At 44.0% G+C, this 19,682-nt stretch overlaps 1 protein-coding gene across 4 annotated transcripts; it reads left to right on the top strand.

Annotated features, from left to right (window-relative positions):
• Positions 1 to 388: 388 nt before the first annotated feature.
• On the top strand, positions 389 to 18,787 carry LOC106607132 (sterol regulatory element-binding protein 2). 4 transcript variants are annotated; one of them, XM_045720425.1, is made up of 19 exons: positions 389 to 730; positions 8,090 to 8,620; positions 8,806 to 8,954; positions 9,137 to 9,280; positions 9,518 to 9,793; positions 10,078 to 10,189; positions 10,282 to 10,433; positions 12,163 to 12,367; positions 12,539 to 12,714; positions 12,902 to 13,151; positions 13,279 to 13,448; positions 13,577 to 13,748; positions 13,865 to 13,982; positions 14,081 to 14,184; positions 14,440 to 14,572; positions 15,113 to 15,287; positions 15,808 to 15,984; positions 16,079 to 16,193; positions 16,362 to 18,787. In XM_045720425.1, the coding sequence occupies exons 1-19, from the start codon at positions 631 to 633 to the stop codon at positions 16,580 to 16,582; spliced, it is 3,480 nt and encodes a 1,159-aa protein (XP_045576381.1). In that variant the 5' UTR covers positions 389 to 630; the 3' UTR covers positions 16,583 to 18,787. The 4 variants fall into 4 exon arrangements, with proteins under 4 accessions (XP_045576381.1, XP_014059230.1, XP_014059228.1 ...); XM_014203755.2 differs by having other exon boundaries at positions 8,806 to 8,960; XM_014203753.2 differs by having other exon boundaries at positions 8,806 to 8,960; positions 9,137 to 9,286.
• Positions 18,788 to 19,682: the final 895 nt, after the last annotated feature.

Genomic DNA, 19,682 nt, shown 5'->3' with positions numbered 1-19,682 from the left:
ACTGGATTTTTTTTCACACAAACATGAGAATATTAATTTGTAATTAGTTAACTTTAAATTATTATTGTGTAATTCATGTCCTGATGGTAGGCGTAACATCTGGGGATAGCCATTACATGAATAATGTTGTTCAGATGGGACGGGCTCATATATAAAGTCAAATCTGATTAAATATTTATTAGGGTGAATCTCTTTGAATGGGCTCTTTTTTAAAGGAAGTTATTGGGCGGAGTCAATGCAAATTTCAAGAAATCTTCTGATCGTTGACGTACTGTCAGGCCACGATAAAGATGACATTTCTATTGGACAATGGTGCCTGGTCTCACGACAACAACAGCCAGGATTAAGCCAATCAGGAGTCGTCCTGGTTCACAAACGCTGTTTGTAAATGACGTAGGGAATGGAAAACAAGATGGCGACGTCTAAATTGTAAATGTGTTTATCTAAAAAGAAATCGGCCTCTCCGAGGCATTGGTGAGGTGTTACCTGTCCTCTGATAGTTTAATAAACTTAGAGCTAAAATAAAGTAACCTTATGCGTTGTTAACGCTTCAAAGATCTCTGGACATCTTGGTTCTTTCCTTCAGCAACCTCCGGTTAAAGCCGGTGAGGCGAAGTTCTGAATTTCATTATGGACAGTAACGTTAGTGGGGAGTATATCTCGACCATGGAAAATATGGATCCGACTTTGTCAGAACTAGGAGACGAATTTACACTGGGAGACATCGATGGTGAGTTACTATTTATGTCATAATTGATAAGAGAATATGGAACTATGGTATGTGTTTGTCCACGAAAGTTTGTTGTGTCCTATTTCCGCTTTCTGACAGTATTGTGTGCCGCGGTAAGGCCGGGAGTCTGGCGATTTGTATCATGTGTCAAGCAAGCCCGCTTGTACATATAGGTACTGTAATTTACACTAGCTAATTATGATGCACCTCACATTAAAATAGTATATAAATAATTATATAATTTCTGTCTGTGTCAAACATTGGCAGTAGGGCAGTGTCGTCAACCATGAAACTATTGTGGATGCCATAGGATTGGAACTTGTTCACCCTTTATTTATCGGGGCGTTGCATAGGATACTTAGATACACTTAGCACGCCACAATTTTACATTTCTAAACAATAGTTTGCTTAAATGATTCTGTGTCACTGATTTAATATTGCTATCGCATTTTACATCTGTGAAGATTCAAGCATATTTTAAAGGGGTGGTTGGCCTACAGCACAGTGGTCATGCAACAGTTTAGTGTGTGCGTGTGAATAAACAACTCCTCAAATGTAACTGAGTGTGACTCAACTGTGAGCTGTGTCATTCAATTATCTGTAGGCAAAAAGTTACTTATACTTTCCCAATGGCTTATTAGCCTAGTTTTACTTGCTTCCTATTTATCGACGTTCTTCATTACATTTTGTTCTGAGATGTTTTTTTGTCATGCTTGTCTACCTCTTTCCTGGCTGTCATACCATTGAGGGTTTGTTCATCAATAATGGAGAAAAAAAGTGACTCACAATGTCTATTCATAACTGGCCCATCATTAATACCCCTTCTGTTTTTTGACGGGGAAGACATGTCCGCTTCACCCTGCTCATTCATAGGCTCAGCACATTGACTCAATATGGAGATAACATCACTGTTCCCATCTTATCAAAACAGCAGTTTTACCCTTGGCACACTGTGAAAGGATGGAGCTTTGTGATACTGGTATCATCCCGGCCCTACTATCTAGACTTTTCTCCCCACTATTCCCAATGCAGTAGCTGCTCTGGTTACATAACCTATTTTCTCTGCTCTGAGCAGCCCTAGGAAACTGTCCCTGTTTGACAGTTTTAGTCCTTTGTGTCACAATTGTCTAGGGGCTTGGGGCTCTGTTTTGTTTTGTGCCTCTGAAAGCCAACCCCCTGTGGAGCCCGTGCGCATGTACATGTGAGTCTGTCTTTGGTGTGGTCGATGAAGCAGACAATTCCAATGAATGATTAATATTAGACGAGACACATTCTTTTTTTCCAATACTTTTTAGAATGTGAGATGGACCCTATAAGCCATTTCTTCATCAATCGACCCATAGCCTCTACAGTAATGTTATTTATTTATTCAACTTTTATTTTTTCAGGGGAGCCCAATTTGAGACCAGGGTCTCATTCCCAATGGTGCCCTGAAAACAAACTACTCACATGATAATTCAATGCTAGCATGCTAGTAGATACCCATAGACTTATAGTCATTAATACCTCTACCACAGTTGCATGCAACCTGGTATCAGAGCATTTCATATTATTCTGTACGTAAATCCGAGTGATCACCATTTAGTATTATAGAATAATGCCATAAGGAAGAAATAGGCTATTTCAGTTTAAGGTCTAATCTTTATTACACACTAATAAATATAATTATTATTTATGAGGTTATGTTAAATTTTGTTATATTACATTAGAATCCCAATGGAATAGTAGTTGTTCAATATTGTCCATATTGTAGGACGTATAGTATCCTACGTCTTGATTGCACTAGTATGCCTTTACCGGTTTGGTATGATATATTACTTTCGAATACTGGTATAAGGGTTGTACAGTATCATACATTTTCAACAACAGATTGGTCGTACAGTGTCCAATGTTTTGAATGCACCCGTAAAATGCTTTGACCGACTCAATATTGCTTAACCCGTTCCTCTGTGACCGAATTTAATATAACAATGCAGATGAGATTTACAACAATCCAAATAACTTTGTTCAGGGTTTACATTTTACCCGCTAATGGGGTAGATTGTGGGCCAATATGTAATGCATGTTATTTTTTTATTCTGTTTTATTTGCATGTAATGTTTTTATGGAGGAGTGAAGATTAGACCTTAAACTGGGGGGGAGGGGAGGGGGACTACCTCTACCTTCCTTCATACTGGACACAAAGACATGCAAATGGTATCCATGAGTACATCTGACTCTGGGGAAGTAGGTAAAGGTCATCATTGCCAAAATCCCGAATTATCCCTTTAACAGAAGTGAGATGTTGGAAGCTTGTGCAGAATAGCTTTGTAAACTAAAAGGAGAAATTAAGTGAATTACAGGAATTGAGGTCCAGCTGACCATCTGATAAAGGATGCAGTGATATTAAACCTGTCACCTGTGATAAAGCATAGCAGGCTATGGTACACTGCATCTGAGGGTTTTAGAGTAGTGGCTGCAGCGTTCTGATAAATGGTGTCACCATGATCATAAATGGGAGGACGATGCATTTATTGGCCTAGGTGTCTAGCCTTTATCGCAAGTGTGAGTTCAAGGTTGCAGCCCCTCATTGATAAGTGTGAATATTCTTTAACCCCGATTCTCCTAGCATCGTTATCTATAGATGGGACACTTTTTCCTCCTGTTACAGTGGAATCTATAAGACCATGCCAAAGTCCTTTGAAGCCCATGCTTTCTGTATAAGGTGACATGTCTTTGACGTTGTCATTAGAGAAGGGATTTTGGCAGTATTGCTAGCAGCAGCAGTTTTAAACTGGACAAAATGATTTTGGCAAATGTAAAGCTGTCATTTGAGTAATGAGAAACTCTTCCCATTGATCACAGGCCTGTTATGCACCCCAGACAATGGTAAACCACATGAGAATATTTAGCCAACCTCTGGATTTGAGAGATGGCATTCCGGCATGGTTGAGACGTGGTCTTACGATAAATGGACAAGTGTTAAACACACCCTGCAGTAGCGGGCGTTAGAAACAGTTTCAACATGTAGGCTACTCTCATTTCTTGCAATACCGGTTTGAAACTACTCGTTTTTTTTAGCATATGCAACTCCACAGATCTTATCAGTACAAAGCCGTCCACAATCCACCAGTAGCTGAAGAAATGTTCTTACCAGGATGCTCTTTTACCTCGTTCTCATGGTCTCTCAGGGCATCTGTACCAGATTACCATGTCATTTTTCAGGGCTAGTCGTTGGAAGGCTTTCCTATAAGCACTAGCTGGCTGGCGCTCTCTTCCTTGACTCTGTGCCGGAACAGTAGCAGCGTATCAAACCAAGGCCACCACTCCATAAACCTCTTAATTCCTTCAGTGACCTTGCCCTGGCAGTAAATAGCATTGTCACTGTTGTAAATCTCTACTGGAGGTCACTGTGGATTCTCCTCTTTCCTGTGATCTCTTCACTCAAGGCCAGTTTCTAATGCAGGTCAATAATCTACAGTGCCTTCAGAAAGTATTCACACCCTTGACTTTTTCCACATTTTGTTGTGTTACAGCCTGAATTTTAAATGGATTAAATTGAGATTTTGTGTCACTGGCCTGCACACAATACCTCATAATGTCAAAGTGGAATTATGTAGTTTCTTTTAAAAGCTGAAATGTCGTAAGTCAATAATTATTCAACCCTTTTATGGTAAGCCTAAATAAGTTCAGGAGTAAAACATTTACTTAACAAATCACATGTTTAATGGACTGTATGCAATAAGTGTTTAACATGATTTTTGAATGACTACTTCATCTCTGTACACCACACATACAATTATCTGTAAGGTCCCTCAGTTGAGCAAACACAAATTCAACCAAAGACCAGGGAGGTTTTCCAATGCATTGCGAAGGACAGCTATTGGTATACATTTTAAAAAGACATTGACTATCCCTTTTGAGAATGGTGAAATTCTAATTACACTTTAATTGCATGAGGCCAATGGTGACTTTAACAGTTAGTTACAGAGTGATAGAACACTGAGCATGGATCAACAACAGTAGTTACTTCACAATACCAACCTAAATGACAGTGTGAAAAGTAGGAAGCCTGTACATCAGAGTACCACTACATATTTTCAAGCATGGTGGTGGCTGCATCATGTTATGGGTATGCTTGTCATCGGCAACGACTAAACAGAATAGAGCTAAGCACATGCAAAATCCTAGAGGAAAAACTGGTTCAGTCTGCTATACGACATTAAAACGAATCATTTTGGGCAATGATAGGAACTCCAGGTCCAATTCATTAAGGCAGGCCTTTGAAGCCGTTAGAAAAGTCCCTAGTTGTGGATCTTCCCTTGTGACAGGTTGTACGGGCCAGTACATCACTGGGGCCAAGCTTCCTGACATCTAGGACATACACTGCGTGCACAATTATTAGGCAAATTGTATTCCTTTGGATTAATTTTATTGTTGAACAAACACAATGCTCTCAGTCAATCCAAAATGTTATTGAACCTCAAACCTGAATGTTAAACAACGGAAAAGTGAGTTTTGTTTTTTTCAGGGAAATATAAGTGTGCACAATTATTAGGCAACTAAATTACAAAAATAATTTCTCTCAACTCACTTGTTTATTCTCCATTTTTAGAGTAAGTGTAACAGATAAGTAACACAATGACAATTAACATTTTTGGCCTTTCAAAAATATTCAATGACCAATATAGCCACCCTTATTTTCAATAACTGCCATGAGCCTTCCATCCATGGAGTCTGTCAGTTTCTTGATCTGTTCATGATCAATTTTTGCTGAAGCAGCAACCACAGCCTCCCAAATGCTGTTCAAAAAGGTGTATTGTCTTCCCTCATTGTAAATCTCACGTTTGAGAAGGGCCCACAAGTTCAATAGGATTTAAGTCAGGGTCATTATTCAGGCATCTTTGAGGCCCTTGCTGGCTAGCCAAGCAGTGGAGTACTTGGATGCATGTGATGGAGCATTGTCCTGCATAAAGATCATGGCCTTCTAGAATGCTGAGGACTTCTTCCTGTACCACTGTTTGACGAAAGATTCTTCCAGAAACTGGCAGTAGGTTTGGGAGTTGAGTTTCAGTCCATCTTCAACCCGAAAAGGTCCAACTACCTCATCCTCGATGATAGCAGCCCATACTAGTACCCCTCCTTCACCTTGCTGGCACCTGACTCAAAGTGGTGCCCTGTGTCCATTACTGATCCAGCCACGGGCCCATCCATTTGGTCCATCAAGAGTCACTTTCATTTCATCTGTCCATAAAACCTTTGAAAAATCTGTCTTCAGGTATTTCTTTGCCCAATCTTGACGCTTCAACTTGTGAATCTTATTCAGTGGTGGTCTTGTTTCACTCTTCTTGACCTTGGCCATGTCTCTGAGCACTTGACACCTTGTACTTCTGAACACTCCAGGTAGGTTGCAGTTCTGGAATACGGTGGCACTGGAGGATAATGGGTTCTTGGTAGTTTGATGTTTAATTCTTCAAGTCTTTTGCAGTTAATTTGCGCCTTTTCTTCCCAATGCGTTTGAGCCCCAGTTGACTATTCGCAACAAAACGTTTCAATGTCCGGTGGTCACACCTCAATAGTTTAGCCATTTAAATAGTGTCGCAGCCGTCTGAAAGGCATTTTACATTTTTGGCTTTTCAGTGTCAGTTAAATTTATTTTTTGGCCCATTTTACCTGAGGTAATGAGGCTGCCTAATAATATGCACATCTTGATATAAGGTGTTATTCACTTTTGCCACACCCTCCCTCATTACACAAATGCAAATCCCCTGAAAATGATTACATCCAATAAGCATTCAAGTTTATATGGTTGAGTTGGAAAATGTGAATAGAAACAGTAAGATCAGAATACTTACTTGCATAATTGTGCACGCAGTGTATATACTAGGCAGTGTCAGAGGAAGGCCCCAAAAAATGGTCAGACTCCAGTCACCCAAGTCAGACTGTTCTCTCTGCTACCGCACTACTGGAGCGCCAAGTCTAGGACCAAAAGGCTCCTTAACTTCTACCCCCAAGCCATAAGGCTGCTGAAAAACTAATCAAATGGCCACCTGGGCTATTTACATTGACCCCTCCCCCCTATTTACACTGCTGCTACTCAGTCACTTTACAAATTACCTCTACCCCTTGTTACACACACCCTGCTACAACTCAACTCTCCGTGGTGTGAAAGAGGTATGGACTGTAGGTGTGAGTAAGGATGACAGAAAGGCAGAGAATAGCATTTACAGGGAATTTATTCCTTTGCACAGTAAGTTTAGGGAAAAGGGTCTGGACGGAACCAAATCAAAGAAAGTAAATATCAAAGCCCCCTCTCCTACCTTACCTGCCTACCCACTACTTCCGGTAACTAACTAGCACCACCTGGTGCACTAACCAAAATACAGGGGATGGTCCGCCCAGGTCTTTCCTAGTGTGCATAGACAATAAACTACTACGGGTAATGTATGCCCGCGGGCCTCTTGCCTAAGCACTCCCTAGGTGCCTTCCCCCCTGGGAACAAATGAAACAGAATAACAAATCTACAAACTACTTCACAACAAAATCTTAGAAAACATTAACCCAGGACATTAAAGAAAACTCTCTGAGCACCAAACACAGAACATAACAATAAGCTTTCTCAGCAACAACTAACTCAGTACATACCCAATTCTCTTTCTGAGAAACAACCAATATATATATATATATATATATATATAACCCTCTGCCATCAACCTCTTCTTTCAGCAAATATCCCCTTTCTGCAATCATCTCCCTTCTGAGCAACAGAACACTGGCTTATATAGCTTTAGGTGGGGTTGGTAATTGGAGACAGCTGCGTCCTGACGAGGGGGCGGGGTCAGCTCTCCAATCAGCAATGGGGCTGACCAATCAGCTGCTTGGAGAACTTCAGGAAGCCATTACCTGAAACACACTCACAACTACACAAACTACAACACAGAAACTGGGGAACGTAACACCCCTGCACATTGACTCGGAACCACCTGTATATAGTTTCGTTATTGTTATGTACATTTCTTGTTACTTTTTGATTGTTTTACTTTAGTTTATTTAGTAAATATCTTATTAACTCTCTATTTCTTGAACTACATTGTTGGTTAAGAGCTTGTAAGTAAGCATTTCATGGTAAGGTTCTATTTGGCGCATGTGACAAATAATATTTGATTTGACTCCAACAATGAAGCCCTACCTCATTAGAGGGCCATATTAACCAATGGATTATGTCTAATAAGCCAATTTTATGCTAACTATGTAAAGTCAAATTTGTTGTCTATTCAATCAATTGCCATTGCACATGATTTTATGGCTAAGAATAAAGTGCATTTTAGCTCACCCACAACCAGAGACTCATGAACCCCTTGAATTATTCTCTCTCCTCAGAGATGCTCCAGTTCGTCAGCAACCAGGTGGGGGACTTCCCCGACCTCTTTGAGGACCAGATGTCCTCTGCAGGCTCCCTACAGAACGGTGCTGGGGCCACCCCACGCCCACCCCCTCAAGCCCCACAGACACCCCAGACCACTACCACAGTTTACCAGAACAGCAACGTTACCCTCACCCCCACCCAAACACTGGCCCCCCAGTCCCTGCCCCTCACCCCACCACAGACCCCAGTCCAGACGTTCTCTTCAGGGCAGCATCAGATCCGCGCCCCTCCCCTGCTCCAGCCCCGGCCCCAGATGCAGGCCATCCAGCCCCAGCCCCAGCAGCAACCCACCATCCAGGTCCACAGCCAGAGCATCCCCATGCAGACGCATAGCTTCCCTGTGCACACCCTGGTCCAGACCCACAACCAGGCTCTGCCCATCCAGTCCCAGGCCCAGACGGTGATGATCACATCCAACGGCGGCCAATCCCGCTTCATCCAGAACCCTGTCATCTGCCACCAGAGTCCCACTACAAGCTTCCAAGGTTAGAGCAACTTTTTAAAACATTTGACTGAAAAGATTAGGTCACTGGGAAACGCTGGTTATTCATTAGAAATGCACTTGAAGATGTTTATCATGTGAAGATATTCAGAGCCCTACTTGTTTTTCTATATGAATGGTGCTCTTTGACAATGTATCCTTACTACATATCTCTCTTTTTCCCCACAGTCCTCCAACCGCAGATGCAGAGCATAATGACGTCACCACAGGTTCAACCCATGACCATCCAGCACCAGAGACTACTGCAGACGGGCCAGACCATCCAGACTCTCTCCACCGCGCCTACAGTCCACACCATGCAACAGCAGGTTCAACAGGTACCCGTGAGTATCAAGCTTCATACTTTACAATGTTTGAGTCCCTAATCAAAACTAGCTGCGTCCAATCTTTATAAAGTCTCTCTAAATACGTGCAGATCCTAGCATGTTGTAACCATAGACCTTGTGTTGTGTATGGCATCACTGGATGTAACTGATCCAGTGTCCCTGGTCTCTCTCAGCTTCTGGTCCACCAGCCTCAGATTCTGAAGACAGAGAATCTGGTTCTGACGACCCTGAAGCCTGACGGGACACAGGTTCTGTCCACCATGCAGAACCCTGGGATCACCACCTTGACCCATCCTATCCAGACACAGACTCTACAGGTACCGGTAGGTCTCTATACTATCTGTCTGCTTCGCTCTCTCCCTTTCTATTCTCTCTGTTCAGGGTCTAATGGGGACGGTCACAAAGACCCAGATTAAACCTGAACTTGGACTGAAAATTACTTTAAATAGAGATGAGAAGAGAATTCCATTGAATATGCTTCTCTGCTCTGTCCTCCATAGTATCTTAGCTGTTTCCTATGTCACCACTGACTTTTACCTTAACTCTTCCCTCAGACTCTGATGGGCAGTAACATCCTGACCACTGTGCCTGTCATGATGGGGGGCGGAGACAAGCTGCCCATCAAACAGCTGTCGTCAGGCACCTCCCACTGTGTAGGTGGGAACAGGCAGGTGATGGACCACGGGATGGGGATGGTGATGGGTCCAGGGGGGGTGATGAAGGAGGGGGAGAGGAGAACCACCCACAACATCATCGAGAAGAGGTACCGCTCCTCCATCAATGACAAGATCCTGGAGCTGAGAGACCTGGTCATGGGCGGCGACGCCAAGGTCAGGAAAACCAAGTGATACAATAATCCAATATTGACTATCTTTGACCTTACAGGAACAGTGGGTTTAGTTTTATTTTGTGGTCCAAGTCCGATAGAAACTTAGAGAGGAGCATGCTAGAACAATTTGAATGTTTCACAGGTGTCAAACTTAATTAGGCTATATGCTAAACAACAGACTTTTGGTATTTCCTAGAGTGCATGGAAGTCAGAGGAATGGAGTTGTACCTATAGGGCACTCTTACCAAATGAACACTGACACATTGCTAATGTGTTTGTACGCAGATGCACAAGTCAGGAGTGCTGAGGAAAGCCATCGACTACATCAAATACCTGCAGCAGGTCAACCACAAACTACGGCAGGAGAACCTGGCCCTCAAGATGAACAGCAAGAACAGTAAGTCCCCCATTTACTAGTTAATCCATCACAACTTCAGTTCATGAACGGGCCGTAACGCTTTGGGCTCTCTCCCACTTCCTCTCTGTCAGAGTCAGTGGTGCTGTCTGACGATGTGGAGATGAAACCAGAGATGCTGATGATGTCACCTCCAGCCTCAGAGTCTGGTTCAGGATCTCCTCGTGAGTTCTCTCCATACTGCATCGACTCAGAGCCTGGCAGTCCCTTACTGGACCATGAGCAGGTACTGTGAGGATGATGATAGCCAAGGAACTGTGATGTTTTTGTTGTTGTGGAAATTGTTTGAATTGAATGTTGCGAAGGTTGAACACTTACAGTGGGGGGAAAAAGTGTTTCATCCCCTGCTGATTTTGTACGTTTGCCCACTGACAAATAAATGATCAGTCTATAATTTTAATAGTAGGTTTATTTGAACAGTGAGAGACAGAATAACAACAAAAAAATCCAGAAAACCGCATGTCAAAAATTTTATAAAATGATTAGCATTTTAATGAGGGAAATAAGTATTTGACCATTCTGCAAAACATGACTTAGTACTTGGTGGCAAAACCCTTGTTGGCAATCACAGAAGTCAGACGTTTCTTGTAGTTGGCCACCAGGTTTGCACACATCTCAGGAGGGATTTTGTCCCACTCCTCTTTGCAGATCTTCTTCAAGTCATTAAGGTTTCGAGGCTGACGTTTGGCAACTCGAACCTTCAGCTCCCTCCACAGATTTTCTATGGGATTAAGGTCTGGAGACTGGCTAGGCCACTCCAGGACCTTAATGTGCTTCTTCTTGAGCCACTCCTTTGTTGCCTTGGGCATGTGTTTTGGGTCATTGTCATGCTGGAATACCCATCCACGACCCATTTTCAATGCCCTGGCTGAGGGAAGGAGGTTCTCACCCAAGATTTGACGGTACATGGCCCCATCCATCGTCCCTTTGATGCGGTGAAGTTGTCCTGTCCCCTTAGCAGAAAAACACCCCCAAAGCATAATGTTTCCACCTCCATGTTTGACGGTGGAGATGGTGTTCTTGGAGTCATAGGCAGCATTCCTCCTCCTCCAAACACGGCGAGTTGAGTTGATGCCAAAGAGCTCCATTTTGGTCTCATCTGACCACAACACTTTCACCAGTTGTCCTCTGAGTCATTCAGATGTTCATTGGCAAACTTCAGACAGTTATGTATATGTATTCTTGAGCAGGGGGACCTTGCGGGCGCTGCAGGATTTCAGTCCTTCACAGCGTAGTGTGTTACCAATTGTTTTCTTGGTGACTATGGTCCCAGCTGCCTTGAAATCATTGACAAGATCCTCCCGTGTAGTTCTGGGCTGATTCCTCACCGTTCTCATGATCATTGCAACTCCACGAGGTGAAATCTTGCATGGAGCCCCAGGCTGAGGGATATTGACAGTTCTTTTGTGTTTCTTCCATTTGCGAATAATCGCACCAAATGTTGTCACCTTCTCACCAAGCTGCTTGGCGATGGTCTTGTAGCCCATTCCAGCCTTGTGTAGGTCTACAATCTTGTCCCTGACATCCTTGGAGAACTCTTTGGTCTTGGCCATGGTGGAGAGTTTGTAATCTGATTGATTGATTGTTTCTGTGGACAGGTGATTTTTTACAGGTAACAAGCTGCGGTTAGGAGCACTCTCTTTAAGAGTGTGCTCCTAATCTCAGCTCGTTACCTGTATAAAAGACACATGGGAGCCAGAAATCTTTCTTATTGAGAAGGGATCAAATACTTATTTCCCTCATTAAAATGCAAATCAATTTATAACATTTTTGACATGTGTTTTTCTGGATATTTTTGTTGTTATTCTGTCTCTCACTTCAAATAAACCTACCATTAAAATTATAAACTGATCCTTTCTTTGTCAGTGGGAAAATGTACAAAATCAGCAGGGGATCAAATACTTTTTTCCCCCACTGTACATAGTAGAACTATTCTCTCTCTCTCCTTCTCTCAGGTGAAGAGTGAGCCTGGCTCACCCTCTTCCGTGGGAGTGATGGATCGCTCTCGTCTCCTCCTCTGCGCCCTCACCTTCTTCTGCCTCTCCCTCAACCCCCTGCCCTCTCTCCTGGGATCTGAGGCCCAGGGCAGCTCTGGCTTGACCTCTGCACACGGAGCCTCCAGGACGCTGTTCTCATTACCCAGCCAGACCCAGAACTTTGGTCAGACCCTTAGACTGACCATACAAGTCCTATTGCATACATACATTCAAGATAGGCTATTATAATCAAAGTCATTATTTTTCTTAACAGTAAGAGTTCCCGGTTGGGAGTTGTTTTGAGGATGTATTGGAGTATATGTATCTTATACTGACTCCTCCCTCTTTCCCACAGCGACCTGGCTTTGGTGCCTGTTGCCATGGTTGACGGTGTGGATGTTGAGCGGTGTTGGGGCAGTGTGGGGCTGTGTTAAGGTCCTGTACCTCTGGGAGCCTGTCACCCCCCTCCACTCGCCCAAATCCGTCTCCTTCTGGAGACAGCGTAAACAAGCAGACCTACATCTCAACAGAGTGAGTTCACATCCCTTTATGTCTGAAGGATTTTCCCCTACCTTATTTTTTTTCTCTGTACTTGTGTTTGAGTATCTCCTTTAACTGGTGCCCTAATTGGGTAAAACCATCTCCTGTGTCTATAGGTACATGAATGCCAAGTTCCATAAGTATTCTTATATATTTTCCCACCTCTCCACTCCTACAGGGTGACTATACAGCAGCCATGGCCAGTTTGAAAACCTGCCTGTCAGTCTTGACCAGAGCTCTGCCCACCACCAGTTGGGACCTCCTCTTCTCACTCTCCTGGAACCTGATTCGCTACTGTCTGCATCACCCCACCCCTCTGGGCTGGCTTGTTCGCCAGGTTGGTGGGAAGCACAAGGGGGAGGAGTCCAAGACCAGCTCCCGGGACGCAGCTCTGGTCTACCATAGGCTGAGCCAGCTGCAGCTCACAGGTGACTACAGTGAATAGTCTAGAACATTGAGCCTAGGTCAGTATCATCAGTAATGATCATTGTAAACACAATAACATAACACAGTAGTACCCCATCCTCTGTCTGGAACTTCTCTCTCTCTGTGTAGGGAAGCTTCCCCAGCGCAGTGGCCTGTGGGCTCTGTCTCTGTCTATGAGTGCCGTCAACCTCAGTGAGAGCGCCCAAAGCAAGATGGCCCCCGCCCAGCAGGCCCAGATCTATGTCACCGCGGCAACAGCTCTGCGCACTGTACTGGGCCACCACCTCTCCTGCCTGCCTGTGAGTGTCTCAGGGCATCCCTCCATCCTCCATTACTAACCCTCCACATCCCTCCATTACTGCTATGGTAATGATATCTCTGATACTATCCACTCACTGTCATCTTTCCCCACATGTCTGTGTCCCAGGGTTACCTGTTGAGCTGTGCTGAGGGTGTGGCCAGCCAATCAGACTCCAAGCCCATCCCTGACTGTCTGCACTGGCTCTTCACCCCATTGGGCAGGCAGTTCTTCCTCAGCTGTGATTGGTCTGTGAAGTCTGAGAGCAGAGAAGGCGTGTACACTTCCCAGAGAGACCCAGGTATGAACAATAAAGTCGACGGAAGAGCTAATAGTGTATACAGAAATGCCCTCATGCAACAATTAGGCCTTTTAATTATCTTTCTTTCCCCTCCTTCTTTCTCTCTCTTCCTTTAGCTGACCCCATCGCCCAGCTGCATCGTTGTTTCTGTGAGAAGCTGCTGGAGAGAGCTGTGCACTCCCTCATCCAGCCCCACACTGACACGGAGGCAGGCAAGCCCAAGAACGACTCGGGGTAAGGCCAGGGTCCTCACAGTGCCCAGTCACTCTCCAGTTTAACTATGCAAGTTGTTTACTTTACTTTGTTTTCTTCTCTCTCTCTCTTTCTCTCAGGGAGTTCTCCAGTGCCTTGGAGTTTCTCCAGCTATTGAACAGCTGCACAGAGGAGTCCTCCTCTCCTCCCTTCCCAGCCCCACCTAATCACACCACCATGCCAGGTACTGGAATGCACACGTTAGTGTCAACCTAACCATGCTCTGTGTGGGACAAATTTCTCTCATCTTTGTTTCCTACGAGATGATCTGAATGTGAATAGATTTATTTTCTTCTCATATGTAACTTGAACACTAAAGATAAACTCTTTACGATTAACCTAATTGACTTATTCAATATAACATGTGAACAATTTTTGCTAGACCTCTTGATGCCACAGTTGAAGTCTAATGTTGTCATGTAATCTCTTCTCTGCTTAGTGGCAGACCCAGTGAGTCGCTGGTGGGCATTGGTCCTAAAGGCTGCTGCCCATTGGCTGCAAGGAGATGATGTCGCTGTGAGGTCACTGCTGGCAGAGGCAGAGCGCATGCCCAGAGCTCTCCATACCCTCGAGTCAGTATACTTTGTTTATGTTGTGTGTGTTTTATTAGTCATATGTGTACAGGATACACCTGGTACACACCGTCCAAAGAAATGCTTACTTGCAGGTTCCTTCTGGGCAATACAATAAGAAATAATAAAAGATAAGAACAGGAACACAAAGTAAATGGCTCAGTAGAATACAATAAACATTTTAGTGTAAGTATAATACAGGAAGGTACAATTTAGAGTCCAATATTTACATGTGTTTTGGGGAAGGGATGATTGGGGGGCATTATTTAGTCATCTTAATAAGAGTCTGGTAACATCAGTTGTGTGCTAAGGTGTGGAGTATAAGAGCAGGTGGTCTCTGAGCCTGTTGGTATCAGACCTCATGCTCCGATACCGTCTGCCTGACAGTAAGGGAGTGAACAGCTCGTGGCTGGAGTATGTGGGGCCCTTGATGATGATGCGGGTCTTCTTCATGCACCGTTTTCAGTAGATGTCTTGGCAGTGTGGGAGCATGGTCCCAGTGATGTGTATGTAAATGACATTATGTTGTTTACCCTGCAGTCACCCGTTGCCCAAGGCTGTGCTGCTGCTGTGTAAGTCAGTGCAGATGAGCCTGTCTCCTCTGAAGGGAGAGGGGGCGGTGGCCTGTCTGTCTCACTGTGACAGGGCCAGCAGCTACCTGCGCACCAGCATCTCTGTTCCCCTGTCCGCCCAGTCTGGAAACTGGCTCAACAAGGTACTCTCCCAAAATGCGGGTGTTTAGGATGCAAGTGAATATGCACTCTCTGTGATTTCTAGTTGAACCAACTCTAACGTTTGTGTATATACATGTAAAGGTTGTAATGGAGTTTGGTTGATTCAGTGTTCTTTGGTCATATTACACACACACACACCATGAACAAACATACACTGCACACAGTGACAGTTGCATGGGTGCTCGTTTGACTCACAAAAGCACAGGTACAAGCTGACTCTAGCTAGGTATAGTAGAAGTGTGGGTGGTAGGGGTTGGCTGTGGTGCATTGTAGTTGCATTGCACTGGGCTGCAGGATCATGCAATGTGTCTGCAGTGCAGTACAGAGGCCTCCCGAATCTGCAGGCACCTGCAACACACCATATCCAGGTCAAGACACTGCTTACGGTGCATGTACTGTCCCATATGCCTCTTAGTTTCCATAACTCATTGTGTAGTCATTTATTACGTAGTTCAACAGTTTATTTTATGTCTGCCTTACTGTTGTCTTTCCTATACCAAGGGGGTGGAGCTCCTGGTCTGTGACCTCTTGCTGACCCTCAGGACCAGCCTATGGCAAAGAGGAAGCAGCAGCAATGGGGAGCCAGGCCCCGCCCCCAGCTCCCAATTGGCTGGTTTCCAGCAGGACCTGAGTTCGTTGCGAAGGCTGGGCCAATGCTACAGACAGGCACAACACAAGGTAACTAGGGCTTCAGACCTGCTGGCTGGTTCATGGATTATTCATGGCTATCTGTGGTGTAATGATGTATGTTCCCTCTGTTGTCCTCTCCCAGGTGTTCCTGCATGAGACCACAGTGAGGCTGATGGCTGGAGCCAGTCCCACCCGCACACACCAGCTACTGGAGCACAGCCTCCGACGCAGGACCAACAACCCTGGGTACACCACGGGTAAGGACGCCCACACTTCAATTATTATCATGAATGATACCATTTGAGGTTGATATCAAATGTGTTTTTGATGTCAAATTAACACAAATGTAGTGCTTTCCACTCAAATGTACTGACCTTCTTTCTGTACTTTTTCCTCCTCCCCTCTTCTCCTCCTCCGCCCTGCAGCAGAGGGTGACTGTGTTCTGGGTGAGCGAGAAACGGCTCATGCCATCCTGCTGGCGTGCCGCCACCTACCCTTACCCCTGCTGACCCCACCAGGGCACCGCGCCCGCCTGCTGGCCGAGGCCAAGCGCACCCTTGAGCGTGTGGGCGACCGCCGCTCCCTACAGGACTGCCAGCAGATCCTGCTCCGCCTCAGCGGGGGCACCACCATCGCAGCCTCCTGATGATTCCCCCTCAGACAGATCTCAGATCAGTTAGACCCACACACATTAACGCTGACTACTCAGAGTACTGATCAGTGGTCAGTGATGAGTTATTCTTCACCACATATTAGAAATTAGCCCACTCATACAGATCCCAGAACAGTCACCTAGCCCTACAGACATAGCACTGATAAATTACTAGTCAGCCATTTCCACACAGCATCTAATAGTCAACTACGCAAACAGTCGTATCTCATGGACATATCCCTGTACAGGAGAGACACCAAAAGGGACCTTCAATCTTCACACTGCCAGCCTGAACATTGACTACTGTTAACATTCTGGCAGTGTCATATTTACTGTCACACACACCCCCATACCCTCACAGAAGGAGATTGTATATAATGCAGCCCATACACTGGACCACTGCACATGGTTTCTCACATGCTCACTGGTATAATGCTAACACTGTAATGTTGCTAACACTGCTTAGCGTAGAGAGAATCTGCTTATAGGCCCCAAAGGGAAAAAGGACCAAAATGGCTGCCATTGGGTCTCATCCACATACAATTCAGTCTCTCTCTTTGCTTGGCTAATCAGCCAACAGCTATTTTGAATTGTGCCCCGCGATGAATGGACCTTCATCCAGAAGAGGTTGTGCTCGTCGTGTCTAAAGCTCTATAACAGAGCTGTAATGTCACAGGTAGATGACTGTCTGCACAGTCACTGGCATTCCACATGTTCTAGATGCTAAAATGTCATGTACGTTCAAGCTTCACAATGATACATTTTAAATGTATGTATTTTTGACAGCCCAATACAATAGTTCAACGCAAGGAGACCGACTGTGGCTTCAGTGCATTCTAGCTTTGATAGTCACCCTCTAGCCTCTACTGTACAATGCAAAATAACTTGCTTCTCACAGTACAGTGCAGAGTAGTATCTATTTATATCTACCTCATTGACTATACAATGCCAGTGTACTCAAGCGCAATATACTGTAGTACCACACCAGTTGGCATGGTGACAGTAGCCGTACAGTACACAGAGCATCTTTATTTAGACTCAGCAGTGCAATATTAATGGGCCAGCACTGTAAAAGTGCCATTCATTTTTCAGTAAAAAAAGGTTAATGGATTGGAGAGTCACCCTAAATGGAAAATCAAAGCCCAATTCTTTATACAGGTTTAATATACATACAGACATACATACACAGTCAGTCGCATACACAGTATCACAATCGTGATTGTATATATATTGTACATTCTCTAGCCATGTAGAGACAGCAGTCTTGAATAGAATGAAGCAGGATGTTCTTACGTATGCGAGAGGGGAAACGAATGGGTAGAAAGAAGGTATCATCAACTCTGTAGGAAGGTTAAATGGTTTGTGTATTGGCCACCAGCCAGGGGCCGGAGTGAGTTGACTATGTTATTGACCAAACAGTTCGGTCACTGTCGCTAGTAAGGTTGACTCTGACCAATCTGATTGGGAAGCTCTCGAGCATAATGTCCTTGATGTAGTTAAAATAATTAAGTTTTCAGTGTCAGAGCTATCATTGTGGAATCTGTCCAATTGCTTTTAATTGTATTGTGTGTTGGCTAGACTTTGTCACTTTCGTCATTCTCATCGTTGTGTTCTGATTTTCTTATTTAATGGCTGTAATATTATACATGCTCAGTTTTTTTTAGAGCAATCTTGTTTCCTTATTGTTTTATATTGTCAAGGCAACCTAGGGATATAAACTGCTGGAGTGTGAAGGAGTGACTTTTTAAAAATTAGGATAATGGAGTTATTCTAATATTTTATGCAGGAAGTACTGTTGTCCATCAAGTCATTAGTATGGCAGTTTTATAGGGCATCATTATTTGGCACAGTGTAGTGTTTTTGACATGAACTCCAATGCACAGAAATTTGTTCATACACTTTACCATAATATGAGAAAGACCTACTGTATGTCTTCCAGTTCAAGCCAGCCGTATACACCACAAGATGTCAATTTACCCAACCATGTCCCTTGTATCTGTGCCGTTATTTCAGATTGAATTCATCAGACTGGTTAGTGTGGTCTAGTAAGTGCTGCACAACGAACCATCTGCAGTGAATGGACTTACTACGATTTATAATGTTACAAAATGTCTCATCTAATGTTTTCCCCTCTGTATGTATTGTTTTCTGGATTTCTATGTATGATTTTGTTTTAATAAAAGATGACCATGGACAGCATGTGTGTTTGTTCGTGTCTTATTTTTTAAATTGCTATAAATGCCAAGCAGAAGGAATGCTACAGTAACAATGTTTCCAAAACATGATTTCTTTTAGACAGAACACTGTTAAAGCAGTGTTAGTGTTCTGCATTACGCTCACACACTCATCTTGATCCTTATTAGGTGTTTCACTGGAACTAGCGACTGGGCTGGTCAACAAAACTACACTGGTACTGTTTATCCACCTGAAGGTGGGGGAAGAAGACCACCCACACTTTACTATACTGGTCTCTTCCTGCTTTCTTGGCTAGTTGCTGGTTCCTTCTCTCTGCCCCTCAGCTCTCTGCCCCAGTCCCTGGCCTTATTATTGAGCTCATGATGTATGTCCCTCCTTTTCTGTCTCCATCTCCCCTCGCTGAAATCTTTTCTTTGACTTGGGCTGAATAGTGAGTGGTGTCTTACAGCCACTCCCCACAGTAGAAATAACTATTGTGTCTCAAGACTTGCTCTCTGTATTAATCTGTAGGAATGTCCTAGCAGACTGTGGCTCCCAGTATTCGATTACCCGGTTTCATGTTCAGAGTGGAATGTGGTCTCTGTTTTGAAACTCGCACAGCTACATACATTATCAAATTTGGGTTGGTCACACTGCTCTGGGGTAAGCAGTGTCCACCAAACAGATTATTCCATCCTCGTAGGCTTTGGTTTCAATAGTGCTACATTCTTGATAGCGGCCAATTGCTTTGCGTATTTTCAACAGATTGTCCATAAATATGTTGGCAATATTAAAGTCGTACACTTATCAATGTTTAATGTAGGCACGGCAATGTTATTTTACTTGCATCAGAATTCTGAATAACTAACATTTAATTTCAATGCACTTTTTTCAATTACTCTTCTCGAACTGGGCATTG

This window comes from Salmo salar, chromosome ssa06, assembly GCF_905237065.1.
Source record: "Salmo salar chromosome ssa06, Ssal_v3.1, whole genome shotgun sequence".
NCBI classification, from domain to species: Eukaryota; Metazoa; Chordata; class Actinopteri; order Salmoniformes; family Salmonidae; genus Salmo; species Salmo salar.
Note: the sequence above shows the minus strand (reverse complement) of the source record. Positions and strands in the feature narration are given on the sequence as shown.

Coding starts and splice junctions, on each gene's coding strand:
- LOC106607132 (XM_014203753.2), top strand. CDS start 631: ATGGACAGTAACGTTAGTGGGGAGTATATCTCGACCATGGAAAATATG. Junction 8,961..9,136: donor AGCAGGTTCAACAGGTACCC/GTGAGTATCAAG, acceptor GGTCTCTCTCAG/CTTCTGGTCCACCAGCCTCA. Junction 16,194..16,361: donor CAACCCTGGGTACACCACGG/GTAAGGACGCCC, acceptor TCCGCCCTGCAG/CAGAGGGTGACTGTGTTCTG.